At 43.0% G+C, this 23,954-nt stretch overlaps 1 protein-coding gene across 1 annotated transcript in view; it reads right to left on the minus strand.

The window, feature by feature from the left end:
* The window catches only part of SNX25 (sorting nexin 25), a 53,710-nt gene that overhangs the window by 24,555 nt on the left and 5,201 nt on the right, over window positions 1-23,954 (minus strand). The window contains exons 4-6 of the mRNA XM_010157840.1: window positions 18,926-18,996; window positions 9,026-9,216; window positions 1,857-1,988 (exon numbers count right to left, since the gene is read on the minus strand). Coding sequence (XP_010156142.1) covers window positions 1,857-1,988; window positions 9,026-9,216; window positions 18,926-18,996 — 394 coding nt within the window. The remainder of the gene's footprint in view (window positions 1-1,856; window positions 1,989-9,025; window positions 9,217-18,925; window positions 18,997-23,954) is intronic.

Genomic DNA, 23,954 nt, shown 5'->3' on the forward strand with positions numbered 1-23,954 from the left:
AAAAAAAAAAAAAATATCAGGATGACTCAGGATCCAGGTGCATAATTTGAAGGATGATCAAGCTAATTTCATGGCCAGATGGATGAGAACACATCTGTGAAAGTCTTACTGAGATCCAGCACTCTGCCTGTGCACAGATGCTAAGCAGTCAACAAATATTGGTATTTATCTTGTGAAATGAAGTGGAGGAACAGCTGTGCTGTAAAAATTACCATAGCTGGATGACTCAGGATCCAGGTGCATAATTTGAAGGATGATCAAGCTAATTTCATGGCCAGATGGATGAGAACACATCTGTGAAAGTCTTACTGAGATCCAGCACTCTGCCTGTGCACAGATGCTAAGCAGTCAACAAATATTGGTATTTATCTTGTGAAATGAAGTGGAGGAACAGCTGTGCTGTAAAAATTACCATAGCTTCCACACCCACTGCTTTTAAAGCATGCTCCAAAAGCTGGTATTAAAGGCAAAAAAGTGCTAGTTCAACATGGTGGTCGCCGGTTTAAGTTCAGACCGAAGAGTTCAGCGGTGTCAACTCTCCTGTCTTCCACCGGACAGGAGCGACTCACTTTACACTCAAGCCTAAAGCATGGCACAGCGTGCTTGCCTGCTTCATGTGACAGTATCACAGCCACGTGGCTGCACGAGGCGACTTTTCCATAACCAAAGCTGCCCCTGTACCAGCAGACAGCCTTCACGTTCCATGGAGCAACAGGAGCGCAGAAGCTCTTAGGAAAAACGGGAAGCCTTGAATAAAGGCACTATACATCCTGGTTTGAAAGCAAGAGGAGGAATTGCAGCTGAAAGGTCACAAAATGATTTACAGCACCTTTTCCAGTCACGAGCACTTTGCAAATCAAAACTGATTTTCACAACTGGCTTCACAGCGCTTGACAAACCCTTTTATGAAGGCTTTCTAGCCTGAGTTGGTTGGCAGCCATCTTATCAGACTGTGTTAATGCCTGCACAGTTTCTGCCACTTCTGTTACAGGATACCTGTTTTCCAATCGACCAGAATCTTTTTACGTAGGAGAGTAATAAAATTACAGTGAATAAAAAGTTAACTGATACTTAATAATGAAATTTGTCTTTCATGCTTGTGTGAATCATGGAGGTTTCAAAGTTTTCCCCCAGAAATCCACTCTGCTGCTCACAAACAGCATATTTGTCCTCTATATTCTTGCTCTACAACACTTCTTATACCTTCAAGTGGTATTTCTGATCCTGGTTTCAGGGTTCTCCTTCCTACTTTATTCTAGCACAAATTACAACACAGCATCGTTTCTTCCCTCCAGCAGTAGCACTGCATTCCTGGAGAAACTCAGCTGCTTATACAGCAACACAACAGGGAGAGGAAGGGGTCTTTAAAGCAAAATCTGTCTTTCTGAAGGATTTTAAAAACACATATATACACAAACTTTCAGGGGTTTGGATTGAGCAGGCCACTTGTAATGGGTAAAATGAGGAGCTTGTGTATGGTCTGTACATATCAAACTGTAATGTACTTTTAAGTTTCACATGAACTGATACAACTAGAGACAACACATTACTGCAATTTTTTTCTCTGGTGGAGGGCAAAATAATTCTATTACTTTTGCATATCAAGTATCCTTCTTACAGGTCATGTTGCTACACAAAACAGTAAACCATTGTCACCACAGTCCATGTTTTTTAACTGACATATCATCCTCAACCACTTACAGGAAGAAGTTAAACCAAATTGCTTAGCAACCATCCTATGCTACTGCTGTTTTAAAAACATAAGTAAAAAGACATTTCCTAACATCAATATCCCAGTAAGACACCATTCCTGTTAGTGTACTTGTTAACGTTAATGGACTTGTAATGTCTTCCACCTTGTTAGCGCTCTTCAGATACTCCACAGACTCCCAAAGACCAATCAAAGCCATCTTGTCCATCCTTTCCATGTAGATTCGGAAGTGCTCTCGGTATGAAGGGTTGGCCAAAATTTCTTCAAACTGAAGAATCTGAAGAAAGGAAAACTAAGAGTAAAACCTGGGAAAATACCTAACTCTAGCTTCTCTCCATCCTTATGGGGAAAATCTTTTCACCTGATAGGCCCGCAGAGTGCCACACATCCCACAGACGTGTACTAGCTTCAGCTGCACAGACCTTCTACAGTAATAGTTTTGCTTCATTTTAGGAGAATAATTAAAAAAGAGTTGTAGGTATTTAGAAGATAAAAGTATCTATGCTCCTACCAGATACAAAATGTTTCCACATGTTTTCTGTCCAGGAGGTAAGACTGTATTTCAAAGGACTGAGATGGCATTTCAAGTCATTCATGAAATGCTACTGCCAAAAATTCAACTTCCAATGTTCCTGCAAGGCAGAGGAGCTGAGCTGAAAGCTAACTGATCTGTTCTCTGCTTGGTTCAAACAAAGAGTAACACCAACAGTTTCCACACCACAGGCCACAGAGCTTTGAGATGTATCTCAATTATTCCCAGGGACACCGAGTAAGACGGAGTGTAGTTCTTTACCCTGGCAGCCAGGGCATTTGGTGGCCAGTTCCCATTAACGGAGTGTTATTGAAAACCATCTGTCAGAAATGCACTCAGAAGAGAGTCCAGGCTGTGGCAGAATGCTCAGGACTCTGGCCGAGATGAGAGAGAAGGGTGTACGTCAAATGGAAAAGGAAATGAAACACAGGCTTCCCACGCCCCAGCAGAGGCTTCAGACATTAAGCTGTTGATTAAAAACCAACATTATCACTTCCTCACTCTCTACTATTTTTGTGAATCCAGGCCTTTGAGAAAAACACCTGAAAACAAAACACCTCCCTGAGAAAGTGAGCACAACTTCCCACATAGAAGAAAACTAACAACCTTGGCTGTCTTTGAAAACAAGGACCAGTTTTCAAAACCCCTCGTCAAAACCCAATACCCCTTCCTCTCCAACTTGTCAGACAAGCAGCTGAACCAGTTTTGTACAGCTCGTTTAGTGCCATTACTTACATCACTAGGAATCCACTGGTGTGGTCTGGGCCTCCTGCTTTGCACCTCAGGCACTAGCCAACACACACCTTTTCCTTTTCAAAGGAAAGCAGGCCCTTAGGCGCTGAGGCTAACGCATCTTAGCTCCCAGTGACGCTGCATTTTACAGCAAAGGTGATTTGGTACAGAGCGAAGACATGGATTCCAACCGAGGCCGGATAGCATTAATAGCTATCAGAGAACCCAGATTAGAGAAGTTAATACTAGTGCAATTCAGGTCACATATCAGCATCCCTCTCTCTGGGAAAACCACCAATTTTCCTAAACCTAGCACCTGTGAAACTCTACCAACTTGTTACATTTAGGAAAAATGGTTTACTGGACTCAAGCCGCCCAGGAGGAAACCCACGTACACACGCGTGTACACAACCACTAGCACAAGTCTCTGCACCAAGCCATAGAAATGTCTTTAAAACTGCAGCCACCTATGTTTAGTCTGAAACAGCTGCCCCAAGTTTTGGGCAGTGTTTAAGTAAATTGTGGTTGTCTCAGCTGAAACGCTCATTTTCATCTTCCAAGTTCCTCAGTGGCAGTCTGTGCCAATCCTCTCTCCACCCTTTACCAACTGTATCACCTGGACGTGAGCTGCTCTTAGCTTGGGAACTATTCAGCTATATGAACATAAACTCCTGCCTCTCAGACCTCCCTCTGTAATCCTCGCTGAGCAGCACAGAGGGAGAGGCTTGCTGAAGCCAGGTTTAAGGCAGAAATGGTGATCAGACTGCCAGAGAGAAGAACACTGAGACAACCGTTCAAAGGTCAATCTGTGGTTTAGCCTCACTGCTGTGCATCATCATACTCTCTATTCCATCATTTTATCAAGGACAATAATTTAAAATACAAGGAGAACAGGGCCTTCCAGCCTCTTGAACAGAGATCTTCACCATCTCCAGGACTGTCAGCTCTGTAAATGACAGCAGAGGTAATAAATCACTCACGACGCAGAGCTCACTTGTTGAGCGAGAGGTCACCTTGGTCTCTATGCTTCTATCACACAAGGTACCCCCCCCAGGCTGACAGCAAGAAGGGTAAATAACAAACACCCCTCTCAAAAGCAGCTGTGGGTAAGCGCTGCTGCAGGGAGCGAGGAAGTGCGACCCTCCCTCTCGCCGAACAGAGAGCCCATCGCACACAGGCCCCACGGTAACTGAAGAGGTGCTGCCTAATGCTGCTGTTACACCAAGCTCCCAGCAGCCACCCTGCAAACTGAAACACCTTAACTACATAAAGGACAGAAAAGCTTATTTAAACTCCTCTTGCAGAAATGAAACCCCACAAATATTTTTTTAGGTTTTTGGGTTTGTTTGTTTAAGGCTCTTCTATCCTGGAACCATCAAATATGTTACAAACACTGCACTATAAATACTATTAAGACTTCAACGACAGCAATGATGGACAAAATAGGTTTTTAGGTTTGAGGTGACAAGTCCTCATAAAATGCAGGCAATCCAGGAAGTGTTCTGTGGAGGATCCCTCCTTCTCTGATTTAAAGAGATTGCACAGTAATTTGTAATCCTCAGCAAAAGGCCATGTTATGACTCAGTATCACCAGAGATTAGTGTACAAAGCTCTCAGCTATGTTGGCACATACACATTGGTTAGTGCATGCGTACACCCTCGAATGTGATATCCAGTTAGCGGATAAAATCCTAGAATTATCAGCCTCAACAGGAACCCTTCAAATCCTTTTAACTCAAGGGCAGCTTCTGGGTTCAGAAAGACCAGCAGCTTTCCCGCTGCTACATCACTTCCCTACTCCAAGAGGAGAGTAACCAACATACCACAGCTCTGTCCTAGCCTAGGAAGGGCTTAGGTTTGTATTTTTTTCCAAGTGGGATGCTTCAACCAGCATCCCTAGCATAGGCACACAGAACAGCCTTGCTCCTAGCCCTACAGAGCAGAGACCGGGTCTTGGCAAGCCCCTAAAGACAGTTACACCCTCCCTCTGGAGAGGAATATAGAACTACTTAATTTGGAAGGGCCTGTACTTGCAGCAGGCACAGCACAGATGCCCTGTACTGTATGCCTCTGCAACACACCAGGTTCCCATTCGCCACAGCCACGTTGGCCCATGATGAATAACCACAATACAGTCAGTAACGGCGCTGCAGATCATGGCTGGGGCGGACAGAACCTGGGTCAGCAGCGAAGGTTTTCTGCTACGATGATGGCACAGACTGCAGGACTTCTGGTTTTATTTGTTGGGGCTGTTTTCTTTTTTGTAAAAGACAGGAATAAGAAGAAGGTAAAAAATAATACTGGAAAAATGTGTCTCTCTGCAAGCTGCATTTTAAAAACCACTAAGTAATGCTTTGTCCGTACACCGACTAAAATTGAAGTGTATATTCTTACTATTTTTAAAGAGAGGTAAGTCATCAGAAGGCTATCTCTGTCTTACGCAGCAGCAGCTGAACCAAATGCAATGATTATTTATTTATCATTAAATACATACTACATAAGGTACCTGGCTACTACTGCACACACCCTAATGGAAAAATCTCTGTTTTGAGACTCACATGTTCATGAACATACTTCTGTTGTGAGACACCCCATCTCCGGGCAACAAAGGAACAACAACTGAAGCTCACTTTCTTTATATCCCCAAATTCGGTGCCATGAGGAATCCCGATGTGCTGGATTCAGCACACCCAACATAACGTGACCTCACAGCCTGAAGCTTGGAAATTACAGTGAAAATCTGATCAGCCACCAGTTAATGAGCATCTACCCTGGGATGTGGCAGAAGCAAGGTCTTGAGCAGGAGTTTCAACTTAGTCCTCATCAGTAGGATTCTGAACATGAACTGCCTGTGCCTCAAAATACACACAGGTGGTCTCCTTGCTGTTTCACAGCTAGTCAAGGATCAGATCCCCAGAGCTGCTCCTACCACCCGTGCTTCACAAAACAGCTTCACTAAGGAGACGCTGCAACTCCCCACATCAAATCTCAGAGATGTGGCGAGGTGGCTGTTATGCTGAACACAAGAGATCAAGCAAATGGCTTGCTGAATAAACACAGACGAAAACTCAATTAATTACTGCAGGACTCTGCAGGTACAGTTTCTCAGAAAATGACCTAAAACTGCACTGACCCTAAGTAGAAGAGATGCTTTACACATTACACTAATTCAAACTGCATTTTCTCTGAAAGCACATGTAACACCCAGGGCAGAGGATAAATCAGTATCAGAGCTAATGACAGAATTCAGATTTAGAGTAGCTGGAGTTTCTTTATTTGCTTATAAACATTTGATTCTAACTCATACATTCAGGGTTCCCCTAGAGACACCTGATTCAGGATAATGAGGTGAGCAAAATGTGTGAAAACTATAATAGAGTCTCGTGACTTTTATGAATTTACCAAACAGAAACCCGACAGTTTTATGATTAGCTTCTGCTGTGAAAGGTAAAAAAAAGTATTTCAAACCACACAATTTTTTTTTTCTTAAATCTGTAAGAGGACAACATTGACAGCTCCAAAAAAATCCATCTCCACGTTTAAGCCCATCATTGGAAGGTGCGTTAAAGACTCTTACCAGTACTGCTATTACACCCCTGCTACTGCAGGAAAGAAAAAGCTTTCTGTAAGATGCAGAAGTGAAACCAAAACACAAGTTTAGGGCACTAGTTAATTTGTTCTTTGTTTAACTAGTACCAAAAATTCGCCAAAGTTACTAATGTAGTCAAGCTTCTGTACTGCACTTACATAAAATAATAATTCAAAACACCATCAGTAAATGCCCATTTCTGACCTATCTCATGCAAATTGAAGACAGGAAGGCAAACTTCACTTTCTTCTATATAAGCTAATTATTCAGCAGGTTAACTGCTAGCTTAATAGAAAAGCTGGAACAGCCAGATCCTAAAGAGAAATTATGGGCCACCAGCAGCTACACAGTCATAGTATCACAGAACGGTTTGGGTTGGAAGGGACCTTAAAGGTCCTCTAGCCCCACCCCCCCTGCCATGGGCAGGGACACCTTCTACTAGACCAGGTTGCTCCAAGCCTCATCCAGCCTGGCCTTGAACACTTCCAGGGATGAGGCATCCACAGCTGCTCTGGGCAACCTGTCCCAGTGCCTCACCACCCTCTCCGGGAAGGATTTCTTCCTGATATCCAAGCTAAACCTCCCCGTTTTCAATTGAAACCCGTTTCCCCCTTGTCCTGTCACTACAGGCCCTTGGAAAAAGTCCCCTCACAGCTTCCTTGTAGCCCCTTCAGGTACTGGAAGGTGCTATAAGGTCATAACAACATCAGCTTATCTACTAAATCCCAAACAGTGCCTTTCCCTTCTGCTTAGAAAAAGGTTTGAGTGTTCAATCAATCCTGCCCACCCAGGATGGACTGGCATCCAACATCACCCTGGCTGCCTTGAAACAAGAACCCAGACTGCAGCTACCACAGTGCAGGAAGAGGATGGGAGGAAGCAACAGTGAAGAGAGTTCACCCTTCCTCAGCCAAGCCCTGGGCAATTTTCTGCGCTCAAGAGAGAATAGTGTGGCTTCCGTCTCTCATCCAGCCTCCCTCAGCCTCTTTCCTGGCAACAGAGTGTTGAGGACAACAGAAGAGAGAAGCAGTTTTCTTATTTTCTACTGACACGGGTGTGGAGCGGTTCTATGGCTTTTTCACAGGAACACATCAAAAGCTTAGAAGCAGAGCAGCCAGGATCCCATTGTTTCCACCATCACAACAACAAATGCCTGTGCAAGGAAGTCTTTATTCCTATTAATTGTACCATCAACTCAATATGGAGCTGCTCATGGGTATATTTGGAATATATAACTGTGTGTCAGCAGTTCCCACCAAAAATCCATCGGGGTATAAAACATGCAACATTAACAACAGCAATTTAATTACAATAATATCATATTTTATTACGTTTCTGGCCAATCCCTGCCCCTGTACAGTGCAGCTTCACTACTTCATCCTGTTCCTGAACAATCTTATGTCACCGTGTATCTATCCTGGAAAGATCCATCACATCCATCACATGTCAGCAGGCACCAGGAGTAGCATGGGCGGCTCATGCAGTGCTGCCACATGCTTCCTTCTTTCCTTTCTCCTTGGCACCTCTTGCTACACCAAACTTCAGGAAGAAGATCAGGGCTGCCTTGGCACAATCTATGACACACCACCTGAAATCACGCTTTAAGGATGAGTCAGGGGTATGGAATTGCTCTCTTCCAGACCTTATTCAAGACAGATTCTCACTTGTGCAATTTTTTCTTACGCACTACTAAGTTACAACTATTGTAAGGACATAATGAAAATTAAAGATCCCGGCATAAAGAGAGAATTTCTACCTACATGAGAAAAATAAAATCTTGTTTCTAATTCGAATACATCTATTACCGTGTTTGCCCAAAGGGGACAGAGTAGATTACACAAAGAAGTCACTGAAGTTTAGCAAGGATAATTACCCGTGATTTTATTTTGTAGATGCTGGCTGAGACAACGGTAGTTTTTTTCGATTCCAGACTACAGTGACGTTGAGAACCAGCATTCACTCAACAGCTTTGCCAGAGTTTTTCTGCAATGACTACCCTTACTCAACAGCCTTCCATGAGTGTTAGTTTTTGAATAACTTAGTGTTTGCAAAACTCACAGGTATTTCCTACAGTAAATATAACAAGGGCCAAGGAACCATTGCAGGTATGTTGGCAATGTTTTATTTGAAAGCGAGTTGCTACTTTCAGAAAGGCCGTTAGCATGTCCCTACTAACTCCCTACATGCAGTATGTCCCGAAAATCACACATGTTTACGAGCCACTTGATCCTCTATGAAGGTTCACATGTAGCAACACTCCAAGCCGAACGATCTATATGTCTTTTCTAAGTACTTATGTGATCTTACTTTATCTTTTCCCAAGATAAATCAACTATGCAGCAATTAATTTGTACCTGACTCCAGGGGGAAGGGAAGGATTAATGACAGTGAGGCTAATGTGATCCAGTGCTAACGTGGTTAGCATGACCTTCAGACAACGTATGCGCTGTTCGATTGATACCTTCTGACTCTGAGGGCCATCGCCTTCATCAGAAATGCCATCCTCCTGCTGATCATACGCGGGCCCTCCCAGGAGCCTGATTCTCTTCTCGCACTGCTTCTTTGCCACCGTCAGCTGGTTAATATACCTCTTCACATTGCGAGCCCTCAGTAGGTCAGCTTTCATTGCTGCAGTTTCTTTTCCCTTTGAATCTAAGAATAAAGCAAATCAAAGACAGCCTTTTACAACATGAAAACACAATTGCGCTGTTGCCTCTGTGACCCGCCTGATCAAAGCGTTTGTCGTTCAGGAAGCAGTATGCACATGAGCACAGTACTGGGAAGTTTGCATTTGAAACATTCACCAGTGACACCCCAAGGGTTTATACAAATAGTTCAGGAAAAAAATCCCTATTCAAATGCCCCGTGTAATCTCACCCCTCCAGCTCTTTTCCCACAGCTTGTTGCAAGACACAGGCCCAGGACTTGTACTACGGGATGTACATTTATCAGATGGCATCAGGAGTACAATAACCCTGACTGCCTGGAGTCACGAGGGACCAGACTCAGTCCCCTCCAGCCCAGCATCTCATTTGCAAACCCACATTTTGAGCCTGATGTGAATGGCACATCATTCTGAATCCCCACCAGACAACAACACTGACCAAAGTTCACTCAAAATGGTCAGATGACCAAGAAAAATAGTCTTACAGTGCCACATCAAGACTGCACAGTACTAAAAATGGTGAAGTAACAAGAAGATGGCAGTCAGTTGAGTAAGACTTGGTAATAAAAGGTGTAATGCTTGTGTATTCTACTTCTAGCCTCTTCAGCTAATTACCAGGGCCTAAAAAAAGAAGCAGCAGATAAAGCAGATTAGAAAACCCCATTGCACCGAAATCACTCCTGTTTTCTATCTGCAGGATGCAACCAGCCCGCATTTATACGGTGGTTTTATTTTCCTCTTGTTCCAAAATACTCCTGGCTTTTGCAGGCTGCAACCAGAGTTCGGCAGCAAAGTACCTGGCTTGTACTTGGCTCTGGATTAACTGATTGCTCAGGGATAAATAATAAAGATTTATTCTGCTCTGGTTTTGAAACATCAAATGCTAGGAAAATGATGTAGATGAGAACAGCATTCCATTTACAAAGCAGCTGCTGGGAAGAAGCAACCAGACAGCTAAGGTTTGTGAGTGCATACACAGAAAAAGGCAGTCTCTCAGGCATGATATAAAAAATAGGTATTTTCAACACATTCCTAATACATTAAGGTGCTTTCTTCTTTTAGGACTGTTTTCATCCCTTTATTTCCCCCTCAAAGCCTCCTGCATGTGGCCGTCAGTTTTGTCACTTGTACGCTGAAGGACAGTTCAAGGTACACGGAGCTCCCTGAAGTTCTCCCTGCAACGCGAGTACAGACACTCTCCCAACGTCTTACCCCAGATTTTTAATCTCGCTGTATTCGCTGCATGTATTTACATATGTTGGTAGGGAACCTTCCTGATTAGTGTTATAACGGGTAAGTAACACGCATCCGAGCTGCCATATCATAGTGAATTACAGAGATGATACTTGCTGAAGCAAATGATAAAATGAGTTTACCATGAAGAAAAAATAAGCCATCTGTTTTCCTGGCATGTTATCTCCACAGGGAAGTCAACAGAGCATTTAATTTAGTGTTTCAGTTCCCAGACCAGAGGTACCAGTATTAATGAGAGAAAAAGACAGGGGAACAACAAAAGGCGGGAAGATACCTTAAGGACAAAACAGCTCTCCCCCTCAATTTAGAACACTTACGGCTAATACAAACATATGGGCAGTAGTTTAAAGTGAAGATTAAAACCCAACATTTCTCCTCCTGCACTCTACGATGATTTGTAGACGTTCTCAATTCTCTTGATAGTTTAAACACTTTGGGCTCAAAGGGCCCACGTGAAACCCCGTACTTCGAAAGCCACGAACCATCTATGCAACCATCATTCATCCTCCTTAGAACACAAGTACCCTTCTTGGTGAAAACAAGACATTCTTGGAGGGTAAAATAAGGCACATCTATTTTACCTGAAGTCTTACCACCCTGTGACTGCAGCAGGCCTCCAGGAGAGACTAACGAGCCCTACATCCCACCCACTGATACTGATTAATTACTTTATTAGCAAAGATCCTTCAAAACCATTTGCCTCACGCAGCTCTTCATACCCCAAAGGAGCCACTCCACGTGAGAAACTCTCAGGGCAGAGCGATGAAGATCATGCTGCCAGCCCGTTCCTGCCCCCTGGACAAACAGGACAAGCACCCACGGAAGCCCTTCACATTAACCAGCCCGGCACTGAGCTTGGCTAACGCACTGCAGTGCTGGGGGGGGGCAGCGTGGAAGCACGGACAAGCACTGAGCAGGACTTCCCTCTCCCCAAGTACAGAAGGCAAGCTCACAGAAATCAAGAGCAGCATTTTCATGTCAGCTGGGGAAGGTTAGACATATCACTGGTTTTCTCCTAATCTCCTTTTGAGATTTTTAGATCCGAAAATCCAAGAATTCTCAAACTGCTGTGATTTTTTTCACACGAAGCCCTATCAAAAGATACTTTAAGCTATAAAGATGTCTGTCTAATCTACTCTTGCCTGATTCCACCAGCACCAAAGTACTGAGATACAACAAAGAGTCTTTTTTGCCATTTCTGAGTATCAGCAAAGATGATGTTTGCTACCTTCAGGCATGACTACATAAACCAAACAAGCCCAGAAGGTTACAAAAGAAAAGGCCTGCATTTACCCACATGCCCTTCAGCAAGCTCCAATAAATGGAAAAGGGAGGTGTGCCACTAAGGCACTGCTTCATCACTATGCAAGGAAACAAAATGCATCCTTGGGATAATTTTTTTTTAACTAGTAACAACTTTACAGTTTGGGGTTTTGGGTTTGCTTTTTTTTTTAATTATTAAAAACAAACAAACAAAAAACCACTTCTCACCAGCATGAAAAGAGAGATGCTTCTTTGGCAATCCCTCCCCATGAGTGGCACACATGTTCACCAGCAACTGCTGAGCATCCATCCCCACCGGAGCAAAAGGCGTTTTAATAACTTCCCTCAAAACAATCCTTCTTATCAGTGGAAATTTTGAAAAGACATGCACTGCCACGGAGGAACTTCACACCCCAGAGGGGTACTGTGCACCCCTCCCAAAGGCATCCAAATGTAGTTAGTACCAAAAGCAGAATTTCAAACTCTGCTTATCAAGCCACAGCTGTGGATAATTCAAAATTGCACTGAACAATATTAAAATGCAAATGGTCCAAATGATCTCAAACTTACCAAGCAATCACAGCTAAGCTGACTGTGCAAATCTTTTTTTTTTACTCCATGCATTTTTGCACATCTACAGTGATCTTTGACAAACCTTCCACATCTTCTGAATCACTCAGAACTACCTCGATTTGAACTAGGCCAGGAGCAGTTCCTCGAACTAACCAAGAACCATTGCTGAGAATGGATTCCTCAGACCTAATTTTCTCTCCTTTTTTCAGTAGTTTTGCTACTCAGTCTGGTTTATATGCGTTAAGTACATTAAGCTGCAGTATATATTCACACCATCCATTTTTCAGTCAGAATGGGCCTTGCAAATGATCATGCCAACAAATGCCACACAAACTTTATTACCATAAACCCCAGCGAAGGATACAACAAAAATAATGTAAACAAAGACATACATAAAGCCTGCTTAAAGCTCAAACTAAACTGCACTGTAGCACTACACGAACTGTCCTCTCTCTTGATAGCAGCAGCATAAACAAAAGATTTCTCACCTTAGCTGCCAAGTTATGTATGGCAAAAACATGATTAAAACTGAAAGTACAAGTTTTTGTTCCTTTACAGCTTCAAGAACTGCAGACACCTGACAGCTGGCAGCACGTACTCATGAGTGTTGACTCATCTGACCAGTCCCCAAAGTGGCTGCACACACGCACAGCATCGTACACACTTCTGCAAGGCTTTTGCGAGAGCCAAGTTCAGCACACGTAGCGCCCGCTTAATGCCGGCCTCAAATATTTCAGCAGCGAACACCGATCTAACGACTTCATAAAACAGTAAACAATCTTCCATATATGATCTACCAACCATAACTGACCCCTCTGAACTCCCAGAAACTCTGAATTACACATTTTCAAAGATTACGTAGGCCTGGAAAAGTGTCTGTTCCATTCTGCAAGAGCAGGCCACGCTTTGGGAAGAACAGTCCACACGGTTCTTCTACTGTCCACGGTACCAACAAAGGGAAAACCAGCTCTAACCTGGTCAGACAAGAGAATGAGTAAAAAGAAAAAAGTGCTAAATCCCAAAGGGGAAGGGACTTAAGGGGAGAACATGGAGAATTTAGGCACCGGTCATTAGCAATACGTCGTGCAACGCAGCCTCCTACGGCACATCCACGGCTGAGCGAAACAAAAAGCAAAGCGGCAGTAAGGTAAATCGGAGCACGGGAGTAAGCATGTACTACACAATAAAACAGCATCCACCACATACAGCCTCTGTCTGTAGGGCCCTGCGTGCCCTTTGGTCACCTCTCTCTGACCAGTCAGCCTCTCCCCTCCCTCTTTCGCTGATGAGCATCTCTCCAAACTAACCGCGGACAAGCTGCATTACCATCACTAGCACACACAAAGGATCTCAGGAGGAGAAAGAACTTCCTCTATAAAATCATCTTGAAAATCACAAATCAAAATGAACAAGTCTGCTACAATCAGAGTCACTGTAACCTTCACCTTCATCCAACAGACTCCCTCCACACTTACTGCTGGAGCAGGATGTGCAAGCACAACGTTAGCTCTTGGAGCCTTGCCAAAAAGCTATGCAAAAATAACTGCGCGTGCGTGTTCATCCCTGCGTGGAGGATGAGGGTGGGGAGGAGGAATCGTAATTCAGTTTTGTCATAATTGAGTTAGATGGAATCTGTAACGCGCTGGAATGCAGAAGTATCCATTTTACTTCTCTCCAAGTTATCACCTTGACAAAACCCACACACCCACGTTAGCATGGAGCCCTGGTTTCTGAAAGAAAAGTCTCCTTCTACATACAAACATTCAAGCTCTTTTGGACCCACAGCACCTAAGAAGCCTGCCCAAAGACAGTTCTTTTTCTGTACCCACTGTCAGCTCTACTTATAAAAGCAAATATCTAGAGACACAGTGGGAATGCTCAGCAGGAGAAATCACCGGCTGCAACACAGCAGATCACTCCGTACAGAAATGGCTGCTTATTCGATCTGTCTCGCAATCCCTGCTTGAAAAGGAGCAGTTTTCTCAACAGGGACGCCCTGGGGTCGATTACGATGTGGTGTCTGAAAAGTGGTCCCACATCCAGGCATCCGAGGGTGGTTTCCGGTCGTGCTGTGGAGTCATGTGTAAGGTGGAAGGGACAGAAAACTAGAAGGCAAGTCAAACAAATCCCTTTACAGTACTGGAAAAAAAAACCCACAACAATCTGTTGAGAGGTTTGCTGTGTTTTGCCCTAAGACAAGATACCTGCCTTCGTGGGATTTTGTTTTAAACAGCAGCTAGCAGAAAGGGATCCTTGCTAAAGTTCATAGAATCACAGAATGGTTTGGGTTGGAAGGGGCCTCAAAGACCATCTATTTACAACCCCCCTGCCATGGGCAGGGACACCTTCCACTACACCAAGTGCTGGTAGGACCCTGTAATACAGTATCAGTAAAGGAAGGAAAAAAAATTGTGGCTGTTAGAACCAGTGTATTTAAAGAGTTTCTTATTCACATTACAGCAAATATCATGTGATTACAGCAACTTACTTTTGTTGCTATTTCATGATTGGTTTTTGGAGCCTTTTCTGTAGGAAAAAAGTAAGATCTACTCTTGCATCTAGAAACTCGCCTTCTCTCACCCATACTACAACACCCAGTCTGTGTATTTGTCCTCTTACAAACTGCTTTACTAGATCAAAATGCAGTAAATGTTTTCAGATAAGCATTTCTAGTCCTTCAAAAGCTTCAACACATAGATTCTGTATAAAAACCCTAAATTACCCAAAATTTAGCTCAAATTTTGTTCAGTACTTCCAAGGAACCCTTATCAAAAAGGCAAGATGACAAAGAGTTTTACAGTTGAAGATGTAGAAAGATGCGTATCTTCCAACCAGAGCGCATGTGACTGTAGAGAAGAGCACAGTCCAAAAATATCAACAGGAAGAAAAAACAAAGATGAGTTTTAAAAAAAACAACCCAAGCCCAAAATCAAGCCTTCTCCTAGAGTCATTGCTGGAGCAGCCCTGACCATTTTGGCATGGGAGGACAGAGTTTGGAGAAGTAACACAGATACAGATCAGATCCAGCGCTTTTGTGCACATGTCAAAGCTGGAAGCAGCGTAGTGTCAGCATGCAAGACAACGGCTGCTATTTACAGCAGCCTGCACCCCTCCAAGATAAACCACCAACACCTCCCAAAACAGTAATGCTGTGTTGGGTTTCTTATTCAGCTTTAGCAGTGACCAAAAAGCAATCTTCCTGGCCACACAAATTGTATCACCCATCCACAACAGCCATCATATGGTGAACCTCTCTAATTTTTGTACCTCAACCTTTTAAGACATTTGACTCCCATGGAGTCAAACGCAAAACTTACTCCTTAACATGAATCAGATGTGTTTGTACGTTTTGGTTTGCTCTCCTACGCAAACAGGCCAGAAGATTAAAGTGACAGAAATCTGAAAAGAAAAAAGATCCTATAAAATGCCTTTTTTTACTACAGAATGTTTAATGCAATGATGTTTAGAAGTCCTTTAAGGTGTTTTCTGCTTTTATTAGAGGGCCCTAGACAGCTAAATATTTTGCCAATAGGTGGCACCAACACTAGTTAAATCGAGGGTAAAAAAGCCTGTCCTTGCTGAGGGACAAGCCTTTCTTCTCCAACCCCTCCGGGCATGAACATTAAACGTATACTTCAGCATCACCGGATAAAACAGTCCAAGAAGTCAGCCAACTGCAGCTCATATGAGCGGTCACGGGTCCTCAGGCTACACACCCTTCAATAACAGACACCTAATCTCTTTATAAGCTAAGTATTTTTGGTCAGTTTTAGAGACTTAGTTATGTCTCCTCAACCAATAGCAACGGTACACAACCCTGCTCAGGCATATTTATTCCTAGTCACGAACTTGCTACAGTCTGAGCAAAGGAAGTGTTGTGCTAAGCACTCCCTGCTGCAGCGCACTGGCCACTCCTGCTGCGGAGTGCTCCTCACGTACCTTTTGCTACAGAAAATGCTGACTCAGGAAGCTCCCATGCCTCAAACTGATGGATGCGGAGACCATATCCATGTACAGATTATTCTACACTCACTCTACTCTTACAGTCTGACAGTGGGGATCAGGCTCGACAGGCTGCTGGCCAGCCAAAGCTCAGCTGCTCTAGCTGAGCACCCAGCCGCTAAAGAAGCAGCTACATCTCCAGTACGCAACTCTGCCCTAGGAAAAATGAAATAGCTCCAGTAAGACTATCTCTCACCAGGCTGGAATCAAAGCTGAGAGATACCTACGACACAAAAGGCAAGAGCTTATTTACTAGCAGGAAAGAGACTGTCATACGCGCTGAACACTCCTGCTCACACACATTAGTACGGGTAGGCAGCAGGTACCGGGGGAACAGCTGTGAAAGATAGACTGAGACTGTGCAAACACATTTCCACTTCGCGTAAAGCTTACATCCAGTTATTCACCCAGAAATCCAGCTGCTGCAGGGGTGGCAGTGTGCTGTGGCATCCAGAAGCCCACAGCAAAAGCTCAGCACAGCTCACTGCTGATACACTTGCAGATCAGACCACCACGTTACTTAGTCACCTTTTGATGTTTCCCTTAGTAATGGGGTGGTCTGTTCTGCCAGAGTTCAACAACCTTTGTATCAGCAGCGAGCTGTGCTGGGCTTTTTGCTGGCTTTGGTTTGTTTTAAGGAAGGCAGTCCAGCTTTTTTTCCTTAAGCTTTTCTTCCTAAAGTTCAGGAACATGTTAGATGCATTTCCACATTAGGAAAAATGTCTCCACCTACTGCAGGAAAAACAAGACACAAAAAAGCCTTCAGAACTAGACTTTAACCCTCTACACTTTTGATAACTCTCCTAAATTGTACTGTACATAGACCGACCCTGAAAATATTTGGTAGATGAAAACGTCAGTGGAATAACAGATTAGAAATTTGCCTTAAATTTGCGTGAAATATAAGAAGATTGTATTGCATGCCTCTGTTTGACATAATGCTCCCCATGTGTCAAGCAAAAAAAAAAAAAAGTGAATAACCATTGACTATTTAACAAATAAAAGGTTTAGCCACAGTAGCCCCACTGGCTAATATAGCCAGCAGTGGTAATCAGCTCCTAAATGACATACAAGGTTGCCACAGGACTAAACTAAAAGTCAATACCTCAACACAAAATTTCAGTGCACCTGCTAGTTGAATTTGTTGGATTTTTTTAAATACATGTAAAAGCCAAGAGCCCATAAAAACTCAGAACCAACTCCTCTACAGAATAAATGGATCCAAATCTACTTTGGCGGAATAAATAACAATAATCTTTTTCCATCTCTTCTGCAGTACCGGGCACTTGCAGCTTCAGAAAAACATCTTCTGCTCAGGGTGAGACAGTAATTAATTTTAGGAACCTAAACTGTATAAAAATATTCTCCAAATCAATTCTTGTCACAACAAAGACCAATGGAAGCACAAATTGAAATACAGGCTTAGCAAGATTGATTTTTCATAATGTACTCAGAGTCAACTTCCCTGTTCTCATTTTATTACTTTATTTCATAGACTTTCCATTAAATTAACTTTCATCTGAGAAACATTAATATCTCCTTCTATAATGCCCACTTAGGCAAAAACCAGTGCCTGCTTTTCCTTTTGCCATGGTTTGACACAAGCAATTTTTCCTACAGCAATGCACATCTAGCTCTGGTTCAGAATGTAAACAAAAGGCATCTCAGTGTTGACAGCCTCAGACTTTCAGAAACTTGAGCATGGACCCCAAACCCCTCAGACTGCCCAAAGATTTCCCACCCCCCAGCAGGTTTATTTTCTGTTCCTGCATTTTTACATTCCACTCGGATCCCTTTTAAAAGCTTTCCTTTGGGATACAAGGAGCTAGACAAGGATCTGATTTCTTTTTTTAACCTGACAGAGATTATTTGAGAATCTAAAAGCAAGATTTTTCAGATTTGTTTGTTTGCAAACAAATTAATTTATATTGTCCAATGCCTTTTCATTATGCTTTGATATACCTTCAGTATATTTGTCCAAGCAAAAAACTGGTCTGTAATTTTGCCATCACTGTACCCTACTGAAGATATACCACAGTTCTGGTACATTTTGAGAAGCACAGAAAGCAGTATGCACAATAAACTAAGTACAAATGTAAGGCGCATTTGAAAAGGCAGGCATTGCCAAAACACCACAGAAGGATTTAAGAGCACTCCGTATTGCAACACAAAAACATAACACAATGAAGAGTCAAAATAAAGCCTGACTGACAATTACGCTGTATCATTCCGTGTTTTGAAAGGAGAACAGGCTGAGACTCTGAGGAATGGCTTGTATGAAAAAGAGGAAGCAAGATTCTCAGCACACAAATCTGTAATGCCAAAAATCCTAGTTGCAGCAAGTTCTGAAAATAAATGCATCATAGATATGACCTTTCTTCTCATGATCCATCAGCTTAGATGAAGATGGGTGAGGGGGATAATCACACCATGGGAGTTTCTGGAAGAATCAGACAAATGAAACAGAACTGAAATACTAAAGGCATAGCATTCCTAAAATCTGTCTAAAAATCCCACACACACTGATTGCATATGTATGTCAGGAGTTCAAAAAGCTTTTCAAAATGAAAACAACAGATGTGACTTAACAAAATGGAATCTTACCTTTCTGCCGCTTCACTTGGGGAATATTGCTGATTGTGGTTGCCTGAACTATTTCCACTACAATCTGATACCTAGTTTTAAAAAACAGTAAGGGAAAAGGGTGAAGAGGGAGGAGAGAAGAAAGAAAAAACAACATTGGATTAATCTTGTGTAATGTGTTCTTCGTACAGCACACAATTAAAACCCAACACACTTCCTCACCTGGAAACAGACTCATTTCTTGGTATATCTGCAACCTAAGGAGCAGCGTGCATATGGGGTAGAGTAGGGAAAAAAAGGTGATCTTCAAGGAAAAGGAAAACATCCCACTAACAATAATACTGCCCCTTTCTCTCAATTGCTGGCAATTGAGAGCAATTGCACGGCCAGTTAATATTCAGGGAACACAATGTAAAGCCATGCTCATTCCCCTCATTCTTCTTGCCTCCTTTAATTCTTTTAGGATTTTGGTTGTCTCTGCCTCTTTGTACAGACAGTTTCACACACATAAGCTCACTTAAAACTACTTTTCCAGAGTTTCTTTTTTTTCCTGCCATAATCTTTATTCTACCCAGCTCCTTTAGTTACCAAGTTGAAACCTGAAGAACTGTTTGGGAAGTTAGAGTTTCTCTAACCCTATTTCCTTTTGCCATTACAGTACCTTGGCTGTTTAGATCCACCACCACAGCTCCTGCCCAGTCCTTCAGGGGAAGCACGGCCTCACAGCAAGGATGGTGTTTTGGTGTGTAAGAGCCTCACAGTCAATTCCCTGCTCAGACACAGACTTCCCAAACGATTCTGGGCAGCCCACTTGGACATTCAGTGCTTTGGTTACATCATCTGTAAATGCGTTATCGGCAACGCTCCTCCACCTCACTCGGGTGTTGAAAGGTAACTGTGAACATGGATGTCTCAAACAAGGTACGGACAACCCAGTGAACTCTGCACGTGGAAGGTACTTCCCACCTGCACCTTTTTTTCAGTCCAAGTTTACTCCCATTTGTTCACCTTCATGGTTTTACATGTTTTCATCATCAATACAGCATCTCTTATTTTCTTTTCCCTATTATATTATGTTGCCCAGAGAAGCTGTGGATACCCCATCCCTGGAAGTGTTCAAGGCCAGGCTGGATGAGGCTTTGAGCAACCTGGTCTAGTGGAAGGTGTCCCTGCCCATGGCAGGGGGGTTGGGACTGGATGGTCTTCAAGGTCCCTTCCAACCCAAACCATTCTGTGATTCCATGGTATTACCTTAAGTAAGGGAGATGCTCAAAGGCATTACTCTCTTCTCCCCAGGTACTGGGCTCTGGCCATAACTACTCAGTGAGAGTGCACAGAAATCCCACCCTGGCCACAGTGCCAGACCACGACCCGTTCTCCCTCCAAGTCTGTCCCAAACAGCCTAGCTCCTACGTATGCTGTGGTGCTGGCATGTAAATGGCTAAGGCAGTCTTAAGTGTGAAGTGTTCATTTTATTTTTGAAAAGTGAACTGTACTTGATAAACTGTACCAATCACAGGCTCACATCCACATTAGTTCTACCTTCCCACCCTTATCTCTTCCCTATTCTTTGTTCTATTCATCCCTTTCCCTCATTTCTTAGGTAATATATGACACAGAGCCAGTGATAATGGTCCTTCTTACCACAATTGGTGTAGTGACCTTTTGCTGCTACACTAATAAATAAAAGAATAAATACAATGCTGATCTTCAAAGCAGAATGAAAACAGTTCACTGGTTTATTTTCTTATCACTATTTATTCTCAGCTATGTTTTTAACTCATCCCTTTTTATCTCTAGTCATCTTCTGACAGAGCAAGGAAATTCGTTTCACGTGGGATGTGGAAGAATTCGTGTTTTCTTCCTTATTTGTGGCAGACTTCCAATTTATCCATGCTAGCTTAAATCTGAGGGGAAATGAAGGTGAAATTTCACTCTAACTTTTTCTTCTTGAAAGAAATAGGGACAACACATTTTGTGGAAACTGGTAAAACAGGAACAAAACTGTCTCCCTTCACGACGAGCAACAGTAAAGGTAAACAGGATAAAGAGGGGATTTGAAGGATGTTTGAAGATAGCCATGCAATGGGCCCTTCTCTGGAAGCTTTGCTGGTTGGGATTTACCCCACCCTCAAACAAATCCAAATTTTCTGAAAGCAAAGGTATGAAAGAGGAAAAAAAACCAAACCGCAAACAGCTCCTTCAAAATTATTTTTTATGGGGAACAAAAAAAATCAACTCCCCAAATGTCCCTTATAAAAATGAAAGGGGTGTTTCCACAAAGCAGTAGAGAGAAGTTCTGCTAAGAGATCAGGTGACCAAATGTTAGAGGCCCATTACAGACATTAACCGGCAGCGAACTCAGACATATCTCCAAAATTACTAAGTAGTTCCTGCGTCACTTAAGTAAGTTTTAAAAATAAAATCCATAAAAGCAATGCAGAAAAATCAACACAATATTTCTTCTGACGGCAACGCTGCCAAGCAAGGAGAGAGGGAAGATTTAGGAAAGCCTAGTAGCATACTAGGGCGAGCTATCTGCACGGCAGCGAGCTGGTACACTTGCTTACCAGGAGATCCAACGCACGCAGCCTCCCGTTCTTTTCCAGCTTCCCACGAGCAGTAACACCCTTCACCCACACGTTCCCACTAGTCCAGCCGGGGATTTTTCCCCTCCTTACCCCGTAACACATACCTGATTCCAATCACAAGAGAGCCTAGCAAAGCTCTGTTAATGAAATCCGTCGACAGGACAGCTATGGGACTTCCCTCCTGTGATGGCATGTGCACTAATCACCCCGGGAGCTTCCCATGAGCAGTAACACCCTTCACCCACACATTCCCACTGGTCCAGCCAGGGATTTTTCCCCTCCTTACCCGGTAACACATACCTGGTTCCAATCACGAGAGCCTAGCAAAGCTCTGTTAATGAAATCCGTCGACAGGACAGCTATGGGACTTCCCTCCTGTGATGGCATGTGCACTAATCACCCCGGGCTCTGAGCTTCCTTGGCTACAGTCCCTCAAGAGTCTGAGGAATTGTTTATCATGGCCTCTTTCATCGAGCAATGTATTTTGTGTTTATTTTAGTAACTAGAGAGTAATTAATCTACAAAGATAAAGTGGGGTTTTTTTGGAAACATCCAGCCATACAAAACCCAAAACCCGAGTTTCCCAGCAACTGTAGTGCCTTGTGATAAATTTCCCTCAGAGCTAAGCCTACACAGAAAATTGTTACTACTTATATCTGTTCTTTACCAAGATGTTACGTGGCAACATTAGGAGTAACAGGAGGAGGTTTTATGGTTCACGAATGCCAGTACTGGCTCAGAACAGGCAATCAAAAACAATTTCCAAATAAAACCAAGAAAAGGAATTTCCAATAAACAGAGTATTATTATTACTCAGGATAGCATCTAACTGGGAAACGTGCTGAAGTACAACATGCCAGTAATTTATCTGTTGTAGGAAGAGGACTGTAAGCATTCTCCCTGCTGCCGTCACTCGACGGGACTGTGTGCTCCTCAGTGGCACAGCAGCTTATTTGTTTCCTCCTCTTTAATTCCTTCTTTACAGATTTTCCTGTAAATCACTGTTGTGATTTTCAATCTGAAATATCATTTAGTCTGTTCATTTAAAACATCACTTTTTTGCCCCCATCCACACAGGGACCGCTGTTTGGTTTCCTTGACATAAATCTGTGAACTTTCACTGCTAAATGATGAAAGCTTTGCAAAACATACTGCATAACTTCTAGATGACTCCAGGTTGGCCCATCTCACTCTCTTCTCAGCACTGTGGGAGCACCTGAACAGGACAGGAATCCCTCCTCCCACAGGTGAATGCTCTTCAACCACCTTCCCAGAGCCTGGCTCTGTACAGAGGAAGGATGAGCACCGCCTCCAAAATCAAATCCCATTTTCTCTTTGAAAAGATACATTTTCTCAGACATTTTGCATTCAAACACTGATCAGCTCAGACTGATGAACATTACTCAGGGTGTAGAGGAACACGTCTCTAGATTATGTCAGTTGGACTCCACAGGCTAGAAACGAAAGGCCTAAGTGCAGCCAAAGCCACATTATTTCATAAAGCAAATTTACTGATATTAGAAAACACAATTTCGAGTGACCTATCAGCTAAAAAGAGAGCACAGTGAGCATTCATGTGCCTGAACAACACCACCACAAGAGTTGGGTTTCTTTTGAAACAAGCAGATCCATTAGTGTGATTATGCTAATAAATATGATGTCAATTAGGTTTTAGACAGAGTCTAACAGAGACTAATTTCTGCTCTCGGGAAAGGCACACTGGCCCAGAGTAAAGAGCAAATTTTACAGCAGATGCACAATAAGTAGCCAAGCAACAAGATCATTTCACCGTCACCTAAATGCATTTTCCCATCTCAGAAACGCAAGCGGTTTCAGAATCAGAGAGAAGAACAAGAGAAAGTAAGAGGTTATTTATGCAGCCCTCATACTCCATCTCAGTAAACCAGCACTTGGCCTGATCAAGCCAAGTCTAACAGAAGGTCTGGGTGACAACAGGTGACACCGTGCACCAAATGGAATCAACGTACTTCTGTCTTTCAGATGCTGCAGCCATGAAGGAGAGAAAGCTGACCTGGGGCAGCAATTGAAGGGAGTCAGGGAAAAGGCAAAAACACCAGTCCTGGTCAGTGGTAACAGATTAGGACAAACACTCTGGAAATGGTTTTAACAGTCCTCCAAAGATTCAGTGTGCTCAACAAAACCAACTAAAGAGATCCTACAACTGCTCCCTGCTTCCCAGTCATTTGTTCCTTGTCCTTTCCTTTCCATCAGAAATCAGAGGAGAAACACCTCAGCTATAAAGATAAGACAAGCATAAACATCTTGTACTTGGGCAAGCAGGTTTGAGATGCAAGCAGTACCTCATGTTATGATGAAAGATGGAAGGAAAAAGCAATGAGGTATTTGTGAGGGGAGCTCAGTAGGGTGGTTTTTTTCAGTCTTTAAGGAATTCTTCAGAGTTTATTAACATGGTTAAGAAGGATGCAGTTGGGAAACAC

Source organism: Eurypyga helias, unplaced genomic scaffold (assembly GCF_000690775.1).
Source record: "Eurypyga helias isolate BGI_N326 unplaced genomic scaffold, ASM69077v1 scaffold17560, whole genome shotgun sequence".
Taxonomy (NCBI): Eukaryota; Metazoa; Chordata; class Aves; order Eurypygiformes; family Eurypygidae; genus Eurypyga; species Eurypyga helias.